Below are 25287 nucleotides of genomic sequence, written 5' to 3'. Positions count from 1 at the left end.
GTGACACCTCTGCTGACAACCTTCTGTCGACAACGATGAGGCATTGAAGGCTTTCGCCTTAAAATCAGTCCCGGAGCTTCCTTCTTACTAACTGTACCAGTCCGCAAGTGGCATTGCATCTTTGCCTCCTCTATCCCCACACCATTTTGACGGCGCCGTCTTCAACTACAGTTCGTAATTCGAATGTCATTGTTATCTTGCATGTTACGCACGCTTCGTTACGCCGACTACTCAATGGTTTCAATCTTTTTCTCTTTTACAAAGCGGCAATCCCAACACCCGCGACGAGCAAGGCGACGACCTCGGAGACAACGACAATTACGGTGACATCTCCGACGAGTACGGTGACTACGGTGACAACTCAGATGACTATGCCGACTCCCCCTTTCAACAACACATGTAAGTGGTTTTGTTGTCCCGGTGAAAGACACTACTGCAGGGTTGTTCTGCGTAGATATGCTGCGTTCAGCGAATTCCGGCATATTCACGCAATAGCGTTGAATGCCCCGTTAACCATAACATCCGGTATCCGCGTTTTCGGCGTTGTGCGCTAATAATCACGGGCATGCAGCTGGTCCCCACAGAGCAGCCTAGGAAACAGGTGAGCCGCATAGGTACCTAGGTCACGTGACCTTGTGGCGTCATCACAACCTGCCCATGGGATAGTGAGAAAACTGCCCGCCATGGCATGTGGCAGTTAAATTAATGATCGGCCACTAGGGAAGAGCAACCCTGTGGAGATAGCTGGTTCCCCTCTATTTTTAAAGCATGGAGAAGATACCAATATTATCTTCTCTTCACATAGTGTAAGGGTATTGTTTTTAAGGGCAGAAAATATTAGGAGGCTGTGAGGTACTCTATAAATGGCTTTTCTGTAAAATCAAGAAAGAAAACAATGCGCGACCTTATTATGATTCATGTTAAAGTGTAAGTCAGCAGAGAATTCCAATCACTGACTCGCATGAGCATCATCATCATCAGCCTGGCTACGCCCACTGCAGTGCAAATGCCTCTTCCATGTCTCTCCAATTAAACCTGTCCTTCCCCAGTTGCGGCCACCGCATTCCCGCTAACTTCTTAAACTCATTCGCCCACCTAACTTTCTGCCGCCCCCTGCTACGCTTGCCGTCTCTTGGAATCCACTCCGTTACCCTTAAGGACCAGCGGTTATCTTGCCTTCGCATTACATGCCCTGCCCAAGCCCATATTTGACTAGGCTGTCATTAACCCGCGTTTGTTCCCTCACCCACTCCGCCCGCTTCCGATCTCTTAACGTTACACCTATCATTTTCCTTTCCATAGCTCGCTGCGTTGTCCTTAACTTAAGCTGAACCCTCTTTGTTAGCCTCCACGTTTCTGCCCCATAGGTGAGTACCGGTAAGATACAGCTGTTGTATACTTTTCTCTTGAGGGATATTGGTAAACTACCATTCCTGATCTGAGAGATCCTGCCAAATGCGCTCCACCCCATTCGTATTCTTCTAGTTACTTCCCTCTCATGATCCGGATCAGCTGTCACTACCTGCCCTAAATAGACATATTCTCTTACTGCTTCCAGCACCGCGCCACCGATTGCGAACTGCTGTTCTCTTGCTAGACTGTTCAATATTACTTTGGTTTTCTGCATGTTGATTTTTAGCCCCACCGTTCATAAGCCACGTTCAGGAGCAAAAGTTTCCCGGGGCTTGATATCACAATGCCTGAGCTGGTCCGTACACGTAAAGTACCTAAATGTACATCTTGCTCGTGCAGTTCACTTTCTCAGCTCACATATGTCTAGCTGAAAAAGATTATTTTTCAATTTTTTTACTACACAATTAACACATGGTCTAATCGTTTGGGGGTCTACGTCGTGTTCGAGCAGTAAGGACAAGGTGGGTTTTAACCAACTTGATTTATTCAAGGCTTTACGTCGCACCCACCGCGATTTATGTCTTCGGCGTTGGTCGAGGATGCATGAAGCGCACTCCCGCTGCGCTCGCATGTGGCGCCATCTGTCACTCCTGCTGCTCACCACATCTACTATGCAGTGCAGTTTTACTAAACTAATTATTTTACGAAAAAAATTCTGCACTGCTTTGAATATTTTGACACGGAAATACACTTGAAATTGAACATTATTTTTATTTTTCAAGTTTTACTCTTTGTTCTTTTCTGTGAAAAAATTGTCTCACACACAAAATGCAATACAGGTTTTCTCTTATACCAGTTATTTCTTTATAGGAACTATGTTATTATATCAGTTTTCACGACCTATAAGTTATAGTACCTTTTCTACTTGTGTGTAGTATAGCACACTTGCTTTAGGTGATATCTTGTTGTAACTTTATGATATTGTTATGCAATGCATCTTCTTTGTCTGTTCTATTGCACTAAATTTTCAAGTAATACATTCACATAACGCTATGACAGTGTCATGTGTCGCGTTTCCCTTTCGCCTTTCCCTCCTGAATACTTTTTCATATGCGTGCGTGCGTATAAAGTAAACAGGCTGAGCTTAGAGGAACATTTATTACGTCGACGTTTCGACTAGAAGCTGAACTAGTCCTGCCGAAGGTCAGCTTCTTGTCGGAACGTCGACGTAATAAACTTTTTCCCAAAGAAGCGTAGTTCAACCTTTTTCTTACGCTATCAAAAGCAGTCGATAAAGTTTGTCATCTTTATATATATATATATATATATAAAGGCAGAAAAAGTTCCTAGGGCTGGGTTGGCAATACTCGAAGCAAACAGACGTGGTGAAGAAACGCTGTACTTGACGTTTTGGCCGGGCCGGTCCCCAGTTGAAACGTCAAGAAAAGTAGTGTTTCTTCACCACGTCTATTTGCTTCGTATGTGTGTTTGTGTATGTGTATATATATACATATATATATATATATATATATATATATATATATATATATATATATATATATATAAGAAGGGGGTGAAGATCGGATGGATCCGGTAGAACATAACCGAATTTACCGAATTTTAACCGAATTACGTTTATATATATATATATATATATATATATATATATATATATATATATATATGTATGTATATATATCGTCACCGGCTTCATCATCGACTTCCGTGCTCAGGGGTACGCCTGGTCTGTACGTTCGGCATTTCCGGCGTGGACATAAACATGGTTCCCCCGGACGGCCTGTGTGACTACATCTTCTACACGGACGTGCACTACAACATCAAACAGAACAAGATAGTGCCCACCCACGGCAGGAAGGCCTTCGAAGTGCTCAAGGAGGCTGCCAACTCGTACACATCGACTACAATGGGCACCTCCATGGAACTTGGGTAAGCTGACACAGTTCAGCAGTTGAGACCGATGATGCCGACGAAGGCGAGGATTTGATTTTAAAGATTCAAATGCAGCTTGGCCGAAGTATGTTCTGAGGTGTTGTTAAAGTAGACAAGGTGGAGTGGCAGCCCCTTTTTTTTCAAGCTTTTCGGCCGGCATGTTTGATTCCCTGGGGATAAAAAGTGAAAGCTAAAATAGAAGTGGAGGATAGTCTGCACTTAAGAGTTATAAGAGGCCTGAGACAATACGAAGAATTGGAGCTAAAAGCAGTTCAAAGCTGTAAATCTGGCGGAAACGGGACCGTAAAAGTAAAAGTGAGCACGGTATTACAGTTTGAAGGTAGTCTGCACTGAAAAGATTTGTAGGAGGCCTGAGACAATAAGAATAACTGGAGCTAAAAGCAGCAAAAAGCTGTAAATCTGGCGGAAAAAGGACCGTAAAAGTAAAAGCGAGCACGGTAATACAGTTAGGACATACGGAGGTTCGGTCAGTGAAGGCCCCGCGCTTGGCTTTTGTTTAAAACATAGGAAGGATTTCGCCCCAAAATGTCGCCCCAGACAAGGCGGAGCACCAGTCAGGGGAAAAGTGGCACCTTCGCCACCCGCGTACAAGTTGGATGCAGAAACCACTGAGGCCGCCACTGTATTAGCGTTTTGACTCTCCCTTGTGTTCCACATTACAACTTCGTCTAATTGTCAATTGTGACAATCACGCGAATAATATCAACCTTTACACAGTTATGGCCCTTCCGGTTGTAAGTAACCGGCGTACAGGAAGCGTATCCTAGAAGCCGCTAAGAGATCAGAGCCCCTTGTTAGAAACTTCTTTGATTCGAAGAAACGAAAGCAATGGGTGCGATGGTTACGGCCTCGGGCCTAAGTAGAGGAACAGGGATGTGATTCGTTAGGGAAACGGCGAGAAGGAAACTGCCGACATTTATATCTGGAAGACACGTGAAGTCTGTACTTCACACTCGTTTATCATCGGCATCAGTGAAGTGACAATAATCAGCTTGATTTGCCGTATTACAGATACTGATTGCGATCAAATCTCTACGCGCTTGAAGTCTATTTCAGGCTGCCATTGTTGGCTGCAGTCACGTCCCACTCTGAAGAGGCGTCATCGGAGTCAGACAGTGCTTCTTGCATATCCACAGAGTGTGCACTACATCACGTTCTTATTCTGCTTCGCTGTACTACAAGCAGTTCTTTAGTGGTGCAGGTAGCGCTAGTTGCAGGTACTGCGATAAACGCTGGGCACGTTCTCTGTGGTATTCGAGGCAGTCAAAAATTAGACGACGAGAGAACGGTTCAACTGAATTGCAGGCGGAGTAATAAGGACAAGGTTCTCGCCCAGGTCGGTATACATAAGCGTTCACAGAGAATTCGGTCACTGACCCCGCTCTCGCGGCGTCAACGTATGTGCTGAAGTAGAGGCCTTCGACGGCTTTGAGCGTCCGCTCGAGGTATACGATCGTTATTACCAACTATACATGCCCTGCATATACCTACCCATACCTACCCATACCCATACCTGCCATACCCAACAATGCTGGACAAAATAATTTTTGAACGGGAAACCGGTTATAAATGCAATTATTTTAGTCTAATCTAAGATTTCACAATCACAATCAATATATCCGCAGATCACACGACGGCAGTCTTCCATTTTTTTCCTGTTAACTTCTTTGCTATCGTCAAAAGCGTTCCCCATTGGTTTTCTAGGCCAGTATTAACTGTTCGATGCGATACACTTTAAAACAAAGATATTGCTTCATATCAGAAAAATGGATCATTACCTTCAGTATTTCCATAGCAGTACCTTACAATTTTACAATTTTCGAAATTGTTCTCCGATAATGTTCGACATGTTCCCCATAGACTACAGTGGGTTCCCTAGTTTACAATCAGGACGACGTGTGACATAAGCCATTTTTGTGGCAGTTGTCTTGAGATGCAAACCTGTTTACACGCTTGTGTTGTGCGCCGTTATCAAGTTCCGGAGAGTCCTATTAACGATGCTGTCTGACCCCGACGCAGTTATTGTCTTCAACCATGGGTAATGGTAATGTGCAAATTGGGATTTCTGCGGCATTCTATCGATATCAGTGACACTGACCCGGGATATTTGAGGAAGCTCTTAACGCAAAGGTCCTTTTTTTTTCTAATCGTACTATCAGTAAGAAATGAAACATGAACAGGACAACCGAGCCACGAACAGAAAAATAACTCATTCTTAGGCAGGGAAAGGTCTGTACCAATGGGCACTGAAACTCCACTGGACGTCCGGTGGATGTTCTAAACTCCCACAAGACGTCCAGGGGAGCTTTATTGCCTTTAGGGTACTAACGGAGAGTCTGGACGTCCCGTGGATGTCCTGAACGGCCACAGGACGTCCAGGGGTGTTTCAGTGCCTATAGGGGTACTAGCGGAGAGTAATGTCACTTCGAAAGTGCGAACACTCTTCTACAGAAGTGTTAATCAACCTCGCTTGACTTTGCTCTCTAGGAGCTAATAAGCTGCTGTATTTGTATTGCTTCCTCAATTTTCTTGTTCTCGTTTCATTCGTTGCTGGCAGTAGATCCCGAGTTGCACATTCGCTGTTGCCTCACGCCGAGCAAGGACGCGCAAGGCTTAACTGTATTTCGCAACCCCTGCTGTCGCTTCCACATCGCGGTGGCAGCCACAGCACGCAGTCGTACCACTATCAGTTGGCCAGAGCTCTGATAACCGCCAGAGTACAACTCCTGCATTTAAAACGCGCTTGCCGTATCGCTGCATGCTCTGCGTGCAGCAAAAGGCGAACATCCCTGAGCACGTAGCATGGAAGACGAGAAGGCGAGAGGTGTGATTGCAGTGTCGCGAACTTCTGATAGGAGCGGAAAAACAGAGTCTTGAGGCCGAGGAAGGAGCAAAGCGTAATTGTTGTGATGCACGAAATTAAACGGGCTCAAATGTGAACTGACACCGACATACTTCAGCACTTAAAGGTGCACTGAAGAGGATTCTGAACTTGTCTTTTTGCCGCGGGAACTCGATCTACATGTTCCTAGCATTCTTAGAAACTGCAACTTATTGCCCTGTATGGCCGATTTCCCTAATTAAATCGAATTAACGTCCGGCTCCCGCCCTTTTTTTTTTAATTCTGCCTCGTACGATGAGCGGAGTCGACCAACGCGTGAAGTTCCTTTCAGCCAGCTCCGTGGAGGCTTTTCTTTCGCTTTATTTTGTTTTTTAGGTTTCCATGAATAAATAGTTTCATTCGCAGATAATATAGCCGCAAAATAAGCCCGCAGAAATAAAAATACGCGCGGACTATTTGCTACTACGGACTACTACGTATTACTCCGCCGATGGCAGAGCGGCAAGCCGCCACGGGACTGGGTGAAAGGCACTCCACGCGTTGGTCGACTGCGCCCACCGTACGAGGCAGAATTAAAAAAAAAGGGCGGGAGCCGGCCGTTAATTCGATTTAATTTGGGAAATCGGCCATACAGGGCAATAAGTCGCGGTTTCTAAGAATGCTAGGAACGTGTAGATCGAGTTCCCGCGGCAAAATGACAAGTTCAGATTCCTCTTCAGTGCGCCTTTAAGATTATTCCGTCGTGTCTACCCTCCGGCAGCTAAGACTCTAGACAAAGGGGAGGAATTACACCTCCGAAAGCTACAGACCAACATTTACAATAACCCACGAAGACTACACGCAATAGACCCCTGAGTCACTTGACTTCCATTTACTGGCGCTGCCATTAACTGGCGCTTTATGAGCGCCAGTTGCTGGCATCCTTGAAATCTGCAATCCATAAAAATATAACAACATTACGAGCCGTTGCAAACTTGCAGATTAACATGTCATCTCGCTCCACCCGCCACCATGAACATTGGCACGTTTCGCGACCAGGTACTAACTACGGTCTCCAGATGCTTCGGAACAGGCTGCCTAGTACACTAAACAAATATAAGTTAACGGAAGAGCAGCTGCGGGTTCTAACCAAGAAAAAATTATTCGACATTATTAACTAACTAATGCACTCATTCACTGTTTTTGCACTTATCTTGTTCGTATATTGTTTTCCATTTGTTCCTTGTTATTCTTCCCATCATATATATTTTGTCCTTCTGAACTGTCGTGCTTGCTGCCATGTTGTTCGGGGAGACGGGGCCAGTCAAGCTGCCCTTGACGCAGCATTTATCCCGTCACCCTCGCCACACCTCGTACATGCCCTGTACTTGTTGTGGGAAATAAACTGAAACTGAAACTGAAATTTTGTGAGGAGAAGGGGGACCTGTACCATATGGCATGGGCCTGCCAACGAAATCAGGCGGTCACTGTCAATAACCAGCCAACACAGGAGAGGTGGGATGCAGCTCTGACCAGATCGGACGAAACGAGTCAAAAGCAACTCATCGAAAGAGCCCGGACAGCAGCCTACGTCAATGGGGTCCCGGACCGAGAGCTCCAACCGCCGCTTCAACCTCCTAAAAAACTTCATTAAAATATTTTCACCACCACCATTAATGTGAACGCCGACAAAAGGAAAAGAAGGCGAGTGAGGGCCTCCAGGTTTTGTTTTATCCAGCGCCCTGCGCACACTAGCACTACGTGCCGCAGTGGGGTCATTCTCTCGAACAATCACGGGTATCCCAAACATCTAGGTGGTGAAAATATTTTAATGAAATTGTTTAGGAGTTTGTAGCGGCGGGTGGAGCTTTCAGTCCGGAACCCCATTGGCGTAGGCTGTTGTCCGCGCTCTTTCGATGAGTTCTTTTTGACTCGTTTCGTCCGAACTGGTCTGAGCTGCCTCCCATCCATCCTGCGTTGGCTGGTGATTGACAGGGACCGCCTGATTTTGTTGGCAAGCCCATACCATATAGTACAGGTCCGCCTTCTCCCCGCAGAATTTGTAGTGTGAGTCAGATGACTCCGGGTCTATTGCGTGTAGTCTTCGTGGGTTGTTGTAAGTGTTGGTCTGTAGCTTTCGGAGGTGTAGTTCCTCCCTTTGTCCAGTGTCTTAGCCGGCGGAGGGTAGACCCGACGGGATAATATTAAGTGCTGAAGTATGTCGTTATAAATTTAGTAGTGCCACCGAGCCACCGCGGTGGGTTATGAACTACTTATTTCATGGTTTCTTGTTTCCGTGTACCTAAGCAAAAATAAACTCATTATTATCTGCAAAGTTCTGCCCAGGCACTGACATTGTTCTTCAGTGGAACCAGCCAAGCATTAAAATGGTTGACCGTCTACATGCAAGGCACCCTGTACGGGGCATAAACGACTTCGTCGTTCTGATTTTCATCCTTGTGCAGGACCATCGGTGATATTGTGGCCAATGATACATCGAAAGTCAAGGCTGCGATGGAGGACCTTATTCGAGAGAAGTTCGTCCACTTTGGCATGCTGAACATCGACAAGACTGACGTAGATTTCGACACCTTCAAGAATGGGGACTTGCAGTACCTAAAGGTGAGTTACACAAGATAAATCTCACTAGGGGGGATCCAATCTGAGAGTATCCTTCAAACAATAACTGCAACTGTAAACGACATTTTTCGAGAAAATACTAATTTTAAGTGCAGGACTGCTAACATAAAAGTGCAAACTGTCCGTGAACTATGGGGCGAAAAAGCAATTTATAAGATAGTTAGGGCTATAACATGGTGCATATTAAGTGTTTACAAAATTTGTCGCAATTTTGCACTTCATTGGTGAATGCGCCTTCTGCAAAGGTAAAAATATTGCTAACTTTCATCAGAAAAAGACAGTTTATGAGTGAATGCAACATATCAAAATATGCAGATTATGTAGGATATTTACAGAAAAAAAAAACATAGTTGTGGGGAGAGTGCAATTTTTCAAAAGGAGTGTGTGGCATATGAAATTTTCTAGAAAAGGGCCGTTTGTGGACGCGCGACTTTACAAAGGTACTAACTGCCTATTGTGGTAGACTTTTTCGGAAAAGGACAATTCATGTAGAGTTCCACTTATCGAAAAGACCGAGTTGTCTACAAAATATTCTTCGAGAAGGGCAGTTTCGGAAGAAGCGCAGTTTTTGGAAAGCAGCGAATTATGTACGAAATTCCCCGAGAGCGAGATGGGCGGGTATGACTGACCCAAAACAGAAAACTTTCTACGTAATTCGAGAGTGCGATGGCTTCTGTGACTTACACAAAAGAGGAAATTATTGCGAAAGCAATACTAGTTGCACTTTCAGCCCGTCGCGTAGTGAGGCCGGTAGCTACCAAATTAGCATATTGGATTGGATTGGATTGGATTGCATTGGATTGGATTGTATAACCGATGCATCACCACAAGTCTAACCACAAGCACCACCACCAGCTACACTACCAGCTGAACCATGGCGTAGCTACGGATATTGCTTTCGCAATTACCGGGCTTAACGAAGCTAAGCCAGAGCCATTTTTTTTTCCGAAATTCCTCAGGAGTCCGAAGGGCGTGCAGAACTGACACAAAATAGCGAAGTTTCTAAGATATTGCACGAGAGTGCGATGCGTTAGTATGGTTTACGAAAAAAAAATATTTCAAAAATTCTCCGGGAGTGCGAAGCGTGTGTACGACTCACAAAGGAAAAAGATATTGTCCGCGAGTGAGAGGGGCGTGTATGACAGGCACAAAAGAAAATATTTCCGAAATGAATGGAGAGTGCGATGGGTGAGTATGACGGGCCCAACTGAGAGAATTTTCTACAATTTTTTTTTCCAGATAACAGCAGTTTAGTGATGAGTGTGGCTTATAAATAGACTCTAATTATTTGCAGAATTTCCTAAGCAATGGGAGTTTTTCAGCGCATGCCGCATGTGCAAAGGGTAAAATAGGAATCTCCCAGTTCCATATCTGTCGAGCATTGCTCCCTGCTAAGGAGTCGGGGAGCGTCGTCAGGACCATCGCTGAACTCGACTGAACAGTGCCAACTTTTGCAGGTGGTCGAAGAAGTATTGAGAGCCAAGACCTCGCCTCCGGACTACCACTGCGCCGTTGGAATGGGAATCATGACGAAGACTAACGCACAGGCGCTGGCGGATCGGGCATTGGAGGCCATCAGGTGAGCGCGCTCTTCCTGAAGTGATGTCCTGTTAGGTTCGCCTCGTTCAGCCTCATTATAAAATGCGGAGTTTTTGGGGACCTTGCCCAGCTCCTCCTCTAAGGTTGGCTTCCCCGCAATGCTCTCTCCCTAGCCTAGTTAGTTACCTTAACAAGCGAGGACGCCAGCGTCGCAACGACACGAGCGCCACGGATGGTGGTGCGCGCGCTCGCGGGGGATACCGCTCCATTCGGCTCGGGAACTTGGACGCGCGCTGATGTTTAGGCGCGACGCTCCGCTCTCCGCCAGCGGGGCGAGGCCTCATGGGGAGGAAAGTTCTCTCGCATCTCATCCCGTCCGGCCGCGGAGTATCCTCTGCCCTAGCGTATGCGAACATTGGCTCGTAGCCTTGATAATGAGTCGGATGATCTCGATTCCTTAGCGTATTTTGTTGCTAGCTGACGTCATTCTTGTTGTAGCAATAACTATCTTGTCTGTGTCAGGCACAACTTCGACAGACAGACACGCTGCATCAAATATCGAAATATGTGTTGTTGTTTTTCAGTTTTTTCTTTCATACAACAAAGAAACTAAGACTTGGTGGAGTGGAGTTACAAACCTACAGCGACCTATTGTATTAGGTGTTTTCTGCATGGTTAGCAGCGTATCCGTAGTTGTCGTAGTCACTCTATCGCAAAAACCTCCCCTGTTCACCTCCAAGTGATCCTGTGCTGCGTTAGCCGCTACCGTTCTACACCCGCAAACTTCCGCGTCTCATCAACCCACCTGATTTACTGCCGCCCTCTACTATATCTTAGAATCCACTCCTTTGCTCTGAGGGACCATAATTTACCGGACCTACTCATTGCATGCTCTGCTAATATTCATCACCTCTAATGCCCATGTAGCCGTGGCGCTAGTATTTTAAAGGGTTTATTAGGCGTCGAGATGTGCGGGTGTTATAAGAGCCCCTCTATAAGAGGGGTCTGTAGAATAATTCCAGTCAGCTTAAGTTCCGTACATTGACAGAAATATTCGTACAAGGTCGTGTCTGCGTTCAATCCTGTCGAAGTTCTCCTGCCGCGGCCGGAAGACCGGTACCACGAACACGTGCTCAGAAACAGAATGCCCTAGCCACTGACTCAGTCAGACCGGTACTAGACTGCGATCGATGTATACGAGTGCCGTATGAGCGTGTATGAAGCAGCAGAGCCTCCCGAATTTTTATTATCGCGCCTTAAAGGTGCAGTGAAGAGGAATCTGAACTCTTCTTTTTGCCGCGGGAACTCAATCTACACGTTCCGAGTTTATTGCCCCGTGTGTCCGATTTTCCGAATTAAATCGAATTAAACGTCCGGCTGCCGCCTTTTTTTTTAATTCTCCCCGTACGATGGGCGGAGTCCACCAACGCGTAGAATGCCTTTCACCCAGTCCCGTGGCGGCTTGCCGCTCTGCCACCGGCGGAGTAATACGTAGTAATATGTAGAAGCAAATAGTCCGCGCGTATTTTTATTTCTTCGGGCTTATTTTACGGCTATAATATCTGCGAATGAAACTATTTATTCCCTAATAAAACAAAATAAGGCGAAAGCAAAGCCTCCACGGAGCTGGCTGAAAGGCACTCCACTCGTTGGCCGGCTCCGCCCATCGTATTGGGAGAATTCAAAAAGTAAAGGCGGGAGCCGGCCGTTAATTCGATTTAATTAGGGAAATCGGCCACACAGGGCAATAAGTCGAGGTTTCTAAGAATGCTCGGAACATGTAGATCGAGTTCCCGCGGCAAAAAGACGAGTTCAGATTCTTCTTCAGTGCAACTTTAAGGACAGTGTAACAAAAGCAGATCGCACTGTAGAGGGCGATTTTCTCCTTTATCGTCGTGTCAAGGCCCGTAAAACGTGCTTCACAAGAAAGCGAAAACGCTCGCGACTCCTGCTGCCACGGCGCAAAAACCTGTTTCGATCCCTCCATGATGAGGTTCCATGATGAGGTTCCATGATGAAGTTCCATGATGAGGTTCCAACAAGTTGGAAAACTTTCGCCGCGACACGCGTCTCAATCGCTCCATTTGCTCACTCAGTTGCATACGCACCAACCTTAATTCCACGTCGATCGATGTTCGCGCGATATTATTAAAAATCCGGAAGGCTCTACATACGGAAAGTGCGAGCCCTATAAGTTTAAGCGCACACTTTTTGGCTTCAAGGATGGCATGGATCACTGCACAATTAAAAGATTAAAAGCGCCCCGCCGCGGTGGCTCAGTGGTTACGGCGCTCGGCTGCTGACCCGAAAGACGCGGGTTCGATCCCGGCCGCGGCGGCTGAATTTCGATGAAGGCGAAATTCTAGAGGCCCGTGTGCTGTGCGATGTCAGTGCGAGTTAAAGAACCCCGGGTGGTCGAAATTTTCGGAGCCCTTCACTACGGCGTCCCTCATAGCCTGAGTCGCTTTGGAACGTTAAACCCGAATAAACCAAACCTAAACCAAAACATTAAAAGCAAGACAGTGTTACTGGGAAAACTATTCTTAACAATGTTGACACCACGGTTACATAAAGCGAAATTCAGCGGCAGCTTGCGTGCAACTGCAATGTAGTCACGTGATCGTTAGCCTGACTACGTCATCGTCAACCTGACTACTCGCACACCTTGAACCTGCAAGCCGTTTCGGCTGCTTTGTCCGGGATACACTAATGTCAAAGCATACTCTGCCACATCAGTGGAATTGCTTGTCTGTATTTCGGAAAGGGAACTCTGGAACCCTGATAACATGGTGGAAAGGGTTTCGAGTTGTGGCCCTCATCTGCCTTTACACTTTGGTTTTGAGAATGCCCCCTGCGAAATGCTACAAGTAGGACTCGAGGCATATACCACGCGCACTCATGTCATCATCATCATCACCAGCCTGACTACACCCACTGCAGGGCAAAGGCCTCTCCTATGTCTCTCTCCAATTAACCCTGTCCTTTGCCAGTTGCGGCCACTGTAGCCCAGCAAACTTCTTAATCTCATCCGCCCACCTAACTTTCTGCCGTCCTCTGCTACGTTTGCCTTCTCTTGGAATCCACTCAGTTACCCTTAAGGACCAGCGGTTATCTTGTCTTCGCATTACATGCCCTGCCCAAGCCCATTTATTACTCTTGATTTCAACTAGGATATCATTAACCCGCGTTTGTTCCCTCACCCACTCCGCCCGCTTCCGATCTCTTAATGTTACATCTATCATTTTTCTTTCCATAGCTCGCTGCGTTGTCCTTAACTTAAGCTGAACCCTCTTTGTTAGCCTCCACGTTTCTGCCCCATAGGTGAGTACCGGTAAGGTACAGTTTCTGTACACTTTTCTCTTGAGGGATATTGGTAAACTGCCATTCATGACCTGAGGGAACCTGCCATATGCACTCCACCCCATTCTTATTCTTCTAGTTAATTCCCTCTCATCTCATCTCTCTCTTGGGTCTGCGCGTGACATGACAGCGAGAGCCGTTACTGGGGGCCTCCCTACACAGTCTTTGAAGCCCTGTCCGTAACACAGAGAGGCGCTTTGAGTATTTGCTCGAGCAAATTCAAGCCTAATTTAACATTAGACTGAATTTTAACTTTTAATTTAAAAATTAGATGAAATAACATGAATTACGTGACTTATATTTAAACTTACATAAAATTAAATTTAAAAATTCCAAAAACTCCCAAAATTCTCCAAAATTCTTGGTATAGAAATTTTTTCTGCGGAGGGCGTCAAGTTCTCTCCTTCTCGAAAAACAATACCTGTAGGGGATAACGCAACTCCTCGCGCTAACCCTTTTCGAAGGCAAAGAAGAGATTAAAAATGAGCCTGTGAACGACTGTTTTGTTGGAAGAAATGTTTGCTGTAGAGTCTAACTTGCAGAATTTTGCAAGTTGTAAATTGCGACCAATGAGGGCCCTCGCCGAAGGTTTTAACTGAGCCTTAGCCTAGTGTAGTCTGTTTTTACTTTCTTTGTGACGCCACGAGCTGCGAGTACCGACGCGACATCGGCGACGACCAGACAACGATCTCGTGAGCTTCCTGCCACCAGTGATTTCTTAGGGCTAATTCTAAGGCGTTCCTTACCTCAAGTGGTTTGCCTACGTCGAGTAAGGAGCCTTTCATGCTGTCTTAATTGAAGGAAGGAATTAAATTTAAAACGATCCTTAGCGCTAATACGTGTTTGGTGTCGAGATCATGTGTCGAATAATATAAATATATTTGACTCATTCGGGGAGAAATAAAAGCACGCATCTTATCACTGTATTTATTTTGAGGTGCGCGCGCCAAAGTTTGTCCGTTACGCGTTTTACGCGTATTGTTTCAAAGTTGCCCGTGTACTGTGCGATGTCAGTGCACGTTAAAGAACCCCAGGTGGTCGAAATTTCCGGAGCCCTCCACTACGGCGTCACTCATAGCCTTAGTCGCTTTTTGCCGCCGCGGTGGCTCAGTGGTTATGCTGCTCGGCTGCTGACCCGAAAGACGCGGGTTCGATCCCGGCCGCGGCGGCTGAATTTCTTTAGAGAAGAAATTCTAGAGGTCCGTGTAGTGTGCGATGTCGGTGCACGTTAAAGAACCCCAGGTGGTCGAAATTTCCGGAACCCTCCACTACGGCGTCTCTCATAGCCTTAGTCGCTTTGGGACGTTAAACCCCATAAACCAAAACAAACTCCTCTTGTAGCTCGGCATCAAAACGTAGTGTGACTGGCAACTTGAAACTGTTTACGATGTAGCGGTAGAGGTCAATGTTCGCACGTCACCGCCCGGGAGGGGTCCGCGTACGCATCCCCATATGCGAACTCATCCGCACGGAAAACAAATCTCGCGAAGTCATTCAGGCTGCGGATACGAAGTCTGGCATAGGCCGTAGAGTTTATATATAATGCCTAGAGGGAGCCACCGTCTATGCGAGTTTCTTAATCAGAACTTCGTCCACAGAGGGAATGCCGGGAAGGTTAGGCTTCGTGCTTGGCTTGGCTAGTGTTAGGCTGAAAGCGTGGATTGTACCCCGAAATTGGTAGTTGCGCCGCTGTCCTTTCCTCTGTGCGCAGATTAAGTTTTTTTCAGTTCTGCGCTTTCCAGTTCTTCGATACATTTAACGCCAGTGCATGTGTGGTGTCCGGAATGCACTCAGCGTTACAGACGCCAAGCCGCGTACAGTTGTCTGATACGCCGTGGCTTTCGCTCTCTAAGCAGGTTCAGCAGTAGTTAAACCGCAGTATTTTTTTTTCAACAGGCTATTTCCACGAATCAGTATGGTGATATTGAAGATACATCTCGGGAAAGTATACTACATCAATGACACCTACCCCGCTCCACCAAACCCCGACTACGACATTCTAGACGAATTCCACTTTATGTCGCTGGTGAGTGTCTCCATGCCTTCAAATTTCTCAGCCTCCTGAAACGTGAACAGCGCTTCTGCCTCTTCCGTACAAAATTTTTTAGACATGCTATAGACTATCCACTGACGTAGATTTTCTACTGGCAACTGCTGTAGACTACTTTATGGACAATTCCCAAAGAGAATCCATTGATAATCTATAGATTTATGGCCATGCACTTGTAGTACACTTTTTTCTATATACAGTATATAGACTATGAACAGAAAAAAGCAAATATGGACAGGGAGGCTACAGAGTCTATAAAAAGTCTGTAGACCACTTTTTTAAGGGCTGCCGGCCTCCTGTGCTTGAGTGAGTAGTGGGCGTTGTAGCCTAAGTGAACAGCTGATTGGTCATTGCAGTTAAGACAGCGCGCCTCGAAGCCTGACTTGCAGGACGTCCGCAGGTGGAGAAGTATCAGCAAGGAGCGACGAAAATGTGCGCGTTCGTCCCCATTCACTTCAGAAAGGCTAAAACGGGCCGTTTTGATTCAACTTTTGTCTCTAGGGTTCTTTATCTATACATTTGAACCAGCTTCACAGATTTTGTTTGCAGATAACGGCCTGGGTGTCAATTGTCTCAGAGTTCGTAACTTGTGCACAGTTTTTCTGCCCACAGGTGACGCGACAGTCGGTTAACCTTAGCGTTTCAGCCTTGTCAATCCGCTGGTCATGTGGGAAATTTTTTGATAGGATCAAAAAGCTCATGGCCCGAGCGCTCGACGCAGCTTGTTTCGCAGATTCTGTTGAAAGGATCTTGCCAAACTGTTCATCGCGTCCTTCATGTTTTCTTGATTGCTCTCGATTGTTCAAGACTGGAATGCGAAAAGCCGAGGGCGAATGAGAGGGGACAAGCGACAGCTCCTACTGTGCACGTACCGATAGTGAAACCTACGTATTACTGGCGTCTGTCTCCTTTAGATTACAACGAGTCGTCGTCCCAACAAACTGACTCGCGCGTTCTCTCGGTTGATAAGAAAAAAAGAACAGTGGGAATGGAGATCATAAAACTGCAATATCAGGTAATATAGGATAAGATCGCTCATTTTATTATTGTGGCGATATCAACGACTGTCCCATCCTATTCTTCTATTTTATAATAATTAGCTCATTTCACTCACCCCGCGATAGCATGTCCAGAATTGTAGGGGAAAAAATTGTATATTTGAACATAATAAGGTACTGTTATCGAAATATCGAAGGTAAGGGTCCGTTATTCCGATACGTAGCAAAAACTTTTTTCCATCGTTCACATCGAGTAGTTAAGACTGCCATAGAAAAACAAAAGGGAACGCTTTTCACAATAGCAATAACGTTAATAGCAAAAAAAAAATGCGAGCCGTCAGAGGGAAGATCTGCGGATATACTAGTGACTGTTAAGTGAACTCTTACAATAAAGTTGGCAGAGGCTTAGCTTGGTTAAGCCCGGTAAGTTGCGAAAGCAATAGCCCTGGCTGCGCCTGGTTTGGCTGGTGGTGTCTCTTGGTAGTGCTCTTAGTAAAACTTATGTTTATTAAAGTTTTGCCTATTTGTTTTACATGGCATTATACTCACCACACGAGGGCCCCCACGTGCTGGGAGATTTATGCGTGCCTCGGTCGCCAAAACGAGCGGCTGACGCTAACGGATGACTGTCTGAAGCTCCGAGCTACGCGGCCAAAGCCGGCGGCCGAGGTTGCGAATAACCGCTGGACGGACGGACGGACGGACGGACGGACGGACGGACGGACGGACGGACGGACGGACGGACGGACGGACGGACGGACGGACGGACGGACGGACGGACGGACGGACGGATGGATGGATGGATGGATGGATGGATGGATGGATGGATGGATGGATGGATGGATGGATGGATGGATGGATGGATGGATGGATGGATGGATGGATGGATGGACGGATGGACGGACGGACGGACGGACGGACGGATGTGGACGGATGGACGGACGGATGGATGGGAGCGCCCCCTTTGAAACGGGGTGGTGCCAATTGCCACCATGCTCAGCTTTTATTTTTGTTTGTTTTTTTTAATTTGTTATTTATTTTTCATTGCTTTTTTATTCGCAACAGCGGCGCGGCATGGATCCGCTGGGACAGCAGCGACGAGCTGAGTTGGGCCCCAGTTTTCTCTCCGTCTGGCGTGACGTCACAACAGAGGTCAAGCTAAAGGTCAAACGTGGAGCCGCCGGGACGACGCTGAAGGCTCAGAACCTAGCGCAGTATTGCTTTCGCAATAATAGAAAAATACTGCGCTCATAAATTCTTTCTCGTTGAAAAATGATTTTGACCAGAAATGCTCGGTGTCAGTTGGGGTGCAGGGCGGAGGCCTATCTCGTTAGGTTCCATCTTACTGCCTGTCCGTCCTCAATCCTGTCACACTTCTCCAGAATACTACCCAGCCGATCCTTGCCGGCCTGGACAACATCACGGCTGGAGGGCGCTTCCTGATGCTCTCGCTGGCAATGTACGCGCGCGCATCCCGTATGAAGGACGACTTCAACGGCAGAAACCTCCGCCCGGCGAACAAGACCACCATTATGGACTATGCGGCGGTAAGTGCAGTGATTTTATCACCCTTTTCGTGGCTGCTGTCTGCGCCGAATGCGTAATGGCTTCCTGGTAGCACTTAAGGCGAAAGCCTTTCTTGTCTCATGAGTGGTGTTCGTCCGGCAAGACAGATCCATAGCGAATCCAACACTAGCCACATAGTAATCCATTGAAACTTCCTGTTGGGCGAGTTGGTAGTTCATCTTGAAGTAGAAATGTTATAGCGCAAAGAAAGACACGGACAAGAGAGGCGAAACACGCACACAAGCGCTAACTGTCAACTGGATTTATTCGTCCAACGCCACACCTCTTATAGGCCGAAGGATCGTGACAGAAAAGATGAGAAAAAAGAAGAACAAGGGTTGTTTCAGAGCCATCAAATCGCGAGCGCATGCGTGGGTAGGCAAGGGCATCACACTTCCGTTTATCTTGCATCTAATCAACAGGCAGCTGCATTAAGAAAGTCTATCTCAGCCTGGAACAGACATAAAGAAGGTTCGCTGATGCACTACCTAGAAGCCTAGAAGCCTACCACATACATAAACATGGCAGCGAGTGCATCAGCGAACCTTCTTTATCTCTGTTCCAGGCTGATATTGACTTTTTTTAATGCCGCTACCTGTTAATTAGATGGAAGATAAACGGAAGTGTGATGCCCTTGCCTACCCGCGCATGCGCTCGTGATTTGATGGCTCTGACACAACCCTTGTTTATGTTGTTTTTTTTTTTGTCACGATCCTTCGGCCTATAAAAGGTGTGACTTTCGATCTGCCCTGGCTTCGGCGAGCGCGGCTTCGGCCGCTTATCTGTTTTTTCAGCAGCGTCCGCTCCGGCGGACGCAGTGGTTGCTGCGACGCGCGTCTATTCTCTCCTTTTTCTATTTCCTGTGATCTTTTAACTCTCCTCTATCTGCACGTGGCAGCGGTGGTGGCTTGGCTCGAGCCAGTAGGCAGGCCCGTGCAATTTCCTTTTCATCCTTCTCTCAGTCACAACAACGACAACACGAATAAATCCAGTTGACAGTTGGCGCTTGTGTGTGTGTTTGGTCTCCCTTGTCCGTGTCTTTGTTTGCGCTATAACATTTCTACTTCAAGATAGTAATCCACGCATGGGCTAAACTGGCTAGACAGTCCTTTCCTGGCTCATGAATGGCGTCCGCAAAAGTGAAAAAAAAAATAAATAAAACAAATTAAAACAAACAAAACTTAGAAATCAAAAATAAAAACTTGCAGAAACTAAAAAGAACAAAACAAAATAGAAAACAAACATAAAAGTAAAGTAAAAAGAAACAATGACAAAGAGAGGCTAGGGAAAGGCTTTCGCATTTCCGTTCTTAAGCAGTGCAATCTGGTAATTTTTAAGGCGAAAGCCTTTAATTCCACACCGTTGTCAACAGAAGGCTGTCGGCAGAAGCTTGTCAGCATAGGTGTCACGTTTTTGACGGGTGACACCTGGGGGCCACACCAAGCCCACCTGCCCTAAATCCCGCCAATCTATGGCAATAAAGTTGTTTCTCTCTCTCTTGACGGGTGTGCACCGAGGTGTGCCAGAAAGTTACTGCTTAATTTCCTTTCCTCAAATACAATTTTCATTTTCTTCACTACGGCCCCTCTTTCTCTTTCTTCTTTCACTCCCACTTCCTCCGTGTACGGCGCGGTTCGGGTGTCCACCGGGATGACAGGGAATTACTGCGCCATTTCCTTTCCTCAAAAAGCGTTGCGTTCAAAGGGAAGCATCGCGCCGAACGGGTGGTGGCGTTCCGTGGACTCCCTGGCAGCGCTACTTCACTTCACTTTGTTCACCTTAAAGACCCCCTTCAGGGGGGTATTACATAAGGGGTAGGTTAATATATTCAACAATATTATTCAACAATATGTTCAACAATAATAATAAATATTCAACAACACGCTGTCGCTTTCCACTCCTGAATGCAAAGATTAAGCGTGATTAATTAGCAGTTAATTAGCACGCAGTCATTATTCACTAATTAGCCGTTAATTAGCAACTCGTCATTACTTACTAACTAGTGCTTAATCTAGTAAAATCGGTTGCATCATGTCTTCTGTCCACTTGTGAATTGTTTTTGTTTCAGGCATGCAGCTGTCGTAACGCAGCCATCTGTCGTAGGAAATCCTACCCTCGGGACCCGGTCACAAAGTCTACTGTTCTGCAAATTTGGGCCAACAATACGATCGTGATGTTCGAAAACTCTGCACAGATCGCCGAAAAGGTGGGTGATCAGGCCGGAGGGCAGTCTCCTCCTCATCCGCCATCGATTTTAATGCGTGAGCATTAAAGGTTCTATTGCCGACAATAAAATGTCCAGCTTTTGCGGCGTGCGAACCCTTTGCGGAGAGGAGGCAAAGTGAAGAGAGGAAAAGTTGAGAAAGTGGGAGAGCAATAGGGAGAGGGCAGGAAGGAAGTGGGGAGAGTGAGAGACGACGAGTTGGTGAGAGGCGTCGGGTGGTAAGAGGGAAATGGCGGTGGTGGATCAGTCGAGGGGTGGGGAGGCTGGCGGGAGCAACGTTACTAGATTACCTCAAAGAGGTAATCTAGTAACGTTGGGCGGGAGTAGATGGCGCCACCCGCTGCCGTCAGGTGGTAACACGTACTAATGCTAACGCACACTGTGTCGCGTGGATCGTACTTATCGTCGTGTTTTTTTTTTTATTTTGCTGCCTTGCATGGTCCGTCTCATTGCTTTCATTTTGCAGTACGAATTGCCGATGTCTATGATGAGTCCGATATTGGAGGGATCCCGGAACGAATCTAAATGTTTCCACTTGAATCACAGTGTCCTCGTTCAAACGACTAGCCCTTGTCTTGACCGACCAACGTGGCGGTTAGGCACAGTAACTATCTAGGGCACATATCGAAGATACTGAGGATTACTCCATAAAACTTTTGTTCTTACACTCTAAACACGAATACGCCTAAATTGGAGTGAAAAAGGAGTAAGTTGTCCTCTAGCGCGCTCTCTTTTATAAGAGGAAATGCAATAGAGGACGGCTTACTCACTTTTGAGTCCTTTCTGTTTACAGTGCAGTAGAGAATGATTCTGGGGCTGTTTTAGGTAACGCTGATGTTTGTACGCCAGCGAAAGACCGCCGAAATCATAAGCATGCCTCGACTCGAGCTGTTACTCAAGCTGCCCTACGCACGGCAGAAACGAACCTCCGCTCGAATCCCTCCTCGAGTGGAGGAAAAACACGTTTTCCAATTGCTTGTAAATATGGTGGACGTCGTATCGATTGCTGGTATTGCTGATTCCGTTCGACTCGTATACGAAGCTTTTCACGAAATTGCGTAGATGCGAATGCAGGAAACCGTATGTCGAAGCGTCGGCAGGGTGGCGGTCTCAATTCTTTCGACCCGGAAGTTCTGGCAAGTTTTCGTTCACTCTGAACACGTCTATAGCTAGCCTATGTGCGCGCTGCCGCTGAGCTGAACAAGAATAGTCGCGCTCAGCCGCTGCCTCCAGTGTTGTAGTTCATCGCGCCATGCTCATACGCCACGAGCAAATTCAGAGTGGTCACCTGCAACCTGAGCAACATTTGACGGCCCACCATGAGCTTTGTTCGGAGCGAGTCGCACAGCTGATCGCGAGCTCGCTCTTTACCCATTTTGCGAAGTTTCAGCAGACAGCGGTGCACTTGTAAGGAAGGCATATTGCACAGCGGGAGCTGGGAGCTCCGGACGCGCGGCAATGAAGTGCAAACATCTGCGCTGTATGAATGAATGGCTTCTCGGGCGCTCCGGGGTACGTACTTACCTTCTAACGTGGCCGGCGTTGCCGAGGAAGTCGGTGGCTTCGCTCGTACCGCCTTGGAAAACTTGCTATCTGCGGAAGGGCATGACTTTGCAAGCGCGTTTGCAAGAACTGCTCCCAGCTGGCTTCCAACCGGCGAGCGGTGACGGCTTCTGGCAAATGCATTTCACTGCTTCGAGATCATGCGTTGCAAAGCGCTTCCTAGAAGCAAGCGCCTTTTCACCGCTTGCCACTGTCGATGAGAGCAATTTCACACAAATTCCACTTGGAAGTTTTCTCACATCTTTCCCAGACGACCTACGTACACTTCACATGACCGGCGGCGAAGGTTGCCAGACACCCAAGTGTTTCTGGCTGTTTTTAACTACTGCTTTGGACATGCAGCTCGGCAAAATGTTCTACTAGGCTGAGAACGTCGAGGTCCTTTGTGAAGGCTGCTTAGATGGCATAACGTGTCAAAATGTGCACGTATAAGAGAGTGGCATGCGTTTTACGGCCAACTTCATGATTGTTAGCCATTCATCTTCCTCGAGGGAGTCTGTTTGGTGCAAGGTTTCTCGAGAAGCTCTTCAGTGGAGGGAACTGACAGGCGGCGTTCTTAAATCCCAACGGTCCCAATCCTTTCTCAAGTGGAGGAGCGGCGGTTCCCTCCATTCCGCTCCTTCCTCCACTTAAGAAAGTGGAGGCGGACCGTTCAGCTAAGGCGGACTTCTCAATCTGGCGGTGACTTATTGTAAAAAAAGATGGATTAAAAAAAACTCACCTGATCATTACCACTCCGCAACACGATGATCAGCATCGGGTGTGGAGATGTCCGTATCGCTGCCCGCGGTAATGCTGCGGGATGACGGAGTAGTGGTGTGGTAATTGGTTTCGGCTCTGATAAAAGGATGTGTCTGTGGTGCCCGGTGTGTACAGGCTCGGGCGACGGTGCGAACACGCCTGTTGCTTTCCACAGACTCATGCCCAGGGGGCCATATATCAGCTTTATTTGTGGCTTGGAGGAGATCAAGTTCGTCGGTATTTGGATAATGCAGGGTATGAGGTGTCCTATTATAGCATAACCGATAAGGGTGGCTTGGCAGTCGTACAGGACTATGACCTGTTCTTTGCCTCCGCGGTGGCTCAGTGGTTATGGTGCTCGGCTGCTGACCCGAAAGACGCGGGTTGGAACCCGGCTGCGGCGGTTGAATTTCTTTGGAGGAGAAATTCTAGAGGCCCGTGTACTGTGCGATGTCAGTGCACGTTAAAGAACCCCAGGTGGTCGAAATTTCCGGAGCCCTCCACTACGGCGTCTCTCATAGCCTTAGTCGCTTTGGGACGTTAAACCCCATAAACCAAACCAAACCTTTGCCTGTATAGCGATAGCCATGGCAACGGCTCTTTCTTGGGCTTCCGTGATGTTGGCTGCAAGAAGGGTTGGCGTGGTGATGATACAGAGGTTGCTGTTTACTGCGCTGATGGCTATCGCCTGTCGAGGTATGAGGTGGCGTCTGTGCAGCGGGTGTCTTCACGAGAGCCATATCTTTGGGTTTAGGCCCGGATGCATAGGGGCCACGTGGGTGACTTTTAGGATGTGTGTGAGGATGTGAGTTATGCCTTGCCTGGAGGCTGGAGTGCTTATCCGCAGGTATGGGAGGACCGTACTTACAGTTTTCGTGAGATAGTCGTTCATACTGACTTGCTAGGTGAGCTTGTCTACGTTCTTGGAGTGTGTTTCAGCCTCTTATGGCAGGCAGCCGGTCGGTAGATGCTTAAGGAGGTTGTTCCAGGGCGATTTTGAAGACTTTCCCAATCAGCATGTTAATCTTGTCGGTGTCCTGTTGTGTAAAGTTCTTTTACGGTAGGGAATACCTGATACAATTGGTGATGAGGGCTTGTTTCCGAATAGGGTACCCTGCGTCACGGTTATACGGCCACCGCTTGTCCGGGCTTTCTTCAACAGGCGCAACTATAACATGCGTCAATGTGTTTCGCCACGCTTTGCGTCTTGCGCTGACGTACCATCCTTAGAGAAACAGTAAAGGTACCACTGCCAGCGACATCGTGGGCTTTATCGGAGTTCGTCGTCTCTGGCTTCGGATGTGCCCGTCCTATAGTAGGATACAACTTAAAAAAACAGCAGTTGCGAACACTGGGCCGCGGTCCGCGGCGTCTTGTATTACTCCGCAGTGCAACTGCAGCAGTAAACGAAATCAGCTTTTTAATGTTTGACTAGATCAAACAACCAACATATCAAAATTCTAGAGCTCAAAATTTTTTTCTTCTGATAAGCTTCTTGTTTGGATAACAAGAAACGTTTAAGCAGCGTACTACTTTTTTGTCGTGGTGGAATTCTGTGCGCAGAGGCTGAATGTGGGCGGAGCTTCACTGCACACTTAAGTTGTATCCGACTACAGCCTGTGCCTTGTGCGTCATGCTGGCGGCAAAGCCAAAGCCGAAGCGTCATCCACGGGCCCCTGTAATCCCGTTCTCTAACCTCCCAATTGACATCCGTAACATCGCGCGTGCTGCCAAGCATTTCAACTTCGTGTTGAATGAGTATGTGTTTGCTGAGCCGTGTATCCTCCGTACGCACCGTAAACTGACAGGCCGCCTTCACTTTTCCCCGCCATTCTTGGAACGCAGGCCCGCCGAAGGATGGAGCTACTGTCCCCCAAGCGCATCACCGGCGTGGCGGCGTACCACGTCGAGATGGACGACACGAATGGCGTGTGCGGAACTGCGTTCCAGCGACTTCACAAAGTCAAAGACAAAGTGCTGCAGTTCCGCGTCCCGTAGCGCCAAGCTCTTCTCGCTTCCAAAAGGCACCGCAGAGCGGCGCAGCGTGTCTCCTTCTACAGAGGCTGCGTGACACCCGCAAAAAAAAAAAAGAGAAAAGGCTTACTGTTGCTCGTGGCGAAACGATTCGATATTCTGCCAATTGTTCCGCCTTGAAAATAAAGCCCACTTTTGGCCGCTGCAATTTCGCAAGATTCTATGGTTCTTTTTCGTTTTTCAATATGCAAATGGAAGCACGGATTTATGCGCAATAAACGCGTGCTACAGTGCACTAGAAGAGGTATAGTGTTGCGTTCGGTTTGTGCGCGTCATTGGCGGACGAAGTGCCGGCGTTGCAATCGCCCACTCTAGAACGGTGTGCCAGGGGGGTGAAACAAGACCAACTGAACTACAGACCTGCACACTTGGCAGGGTCCTATGGAGCAGCGTGCGCCAACTTTCGTTAGCTTTTTGGCCGTTGAGG

The 25287-nt window shown here is 47.3% G+C and overlaps 1 protein-coding gene across 1 annotated transcript in view; it reads left to right on the top strand.

Moving 5' to 3' along the window:
• LOC149366545 (uncharacterized) overlaps positions 1-24917 on the top strand; it is a 41619-nt gene extending 16702 nt beyond the window's left edge. The window contains exons 4-11 of the mRNA XM_089551382.1: positions 265-399; positions 3087-3300; positions 8611-8767; positions 10243-10364; positions 15581-15710; positions 18115-18279; positions 20367-20504; positions 24672-24917. Of these exons, the coding sequence (XP_089407508.1) occupies positions 265-399; positions 3087-3300; positions 8611-8767; positions 10243-10364; positions 15581-15710; positions 18115-18279; positions 20367-20504; positions 24672-24824 (1214 nt within the window). The 3' untranslated portion in view covers positions 24825-24917. The remainder of the gene's footprint in view (positions 1-264; positions 400-3086; positions 3301-8610; positions 8768-10242; positions 10365-15580; positions 15711-18114; positions 18280-20366; positions 20505-24671) is intronic.
• The last annotated feature ends 370 nt before the right edge of the window (positions 24918-25287 follow it).

The sequence above is a fragment of the Amblyomma mixtum genome, chromosome 1, assembly GCF_055824585.1.
Source record: "Amblyomma mixtum isolate Tamu chromosome 1, ASM5582458v1, whole genome shotgun sequence".
Taxonomy (NCBI): domain Eukaryota; kingdom Metazoa; phylum Arthropoda; class Arachnida; order Ixodida; family Ixodidae; genus Amblyomma; species Amblyomma mixtum.
This window is presented reverse-complemented; position numbering and strand designations above follow the sequence as displayed.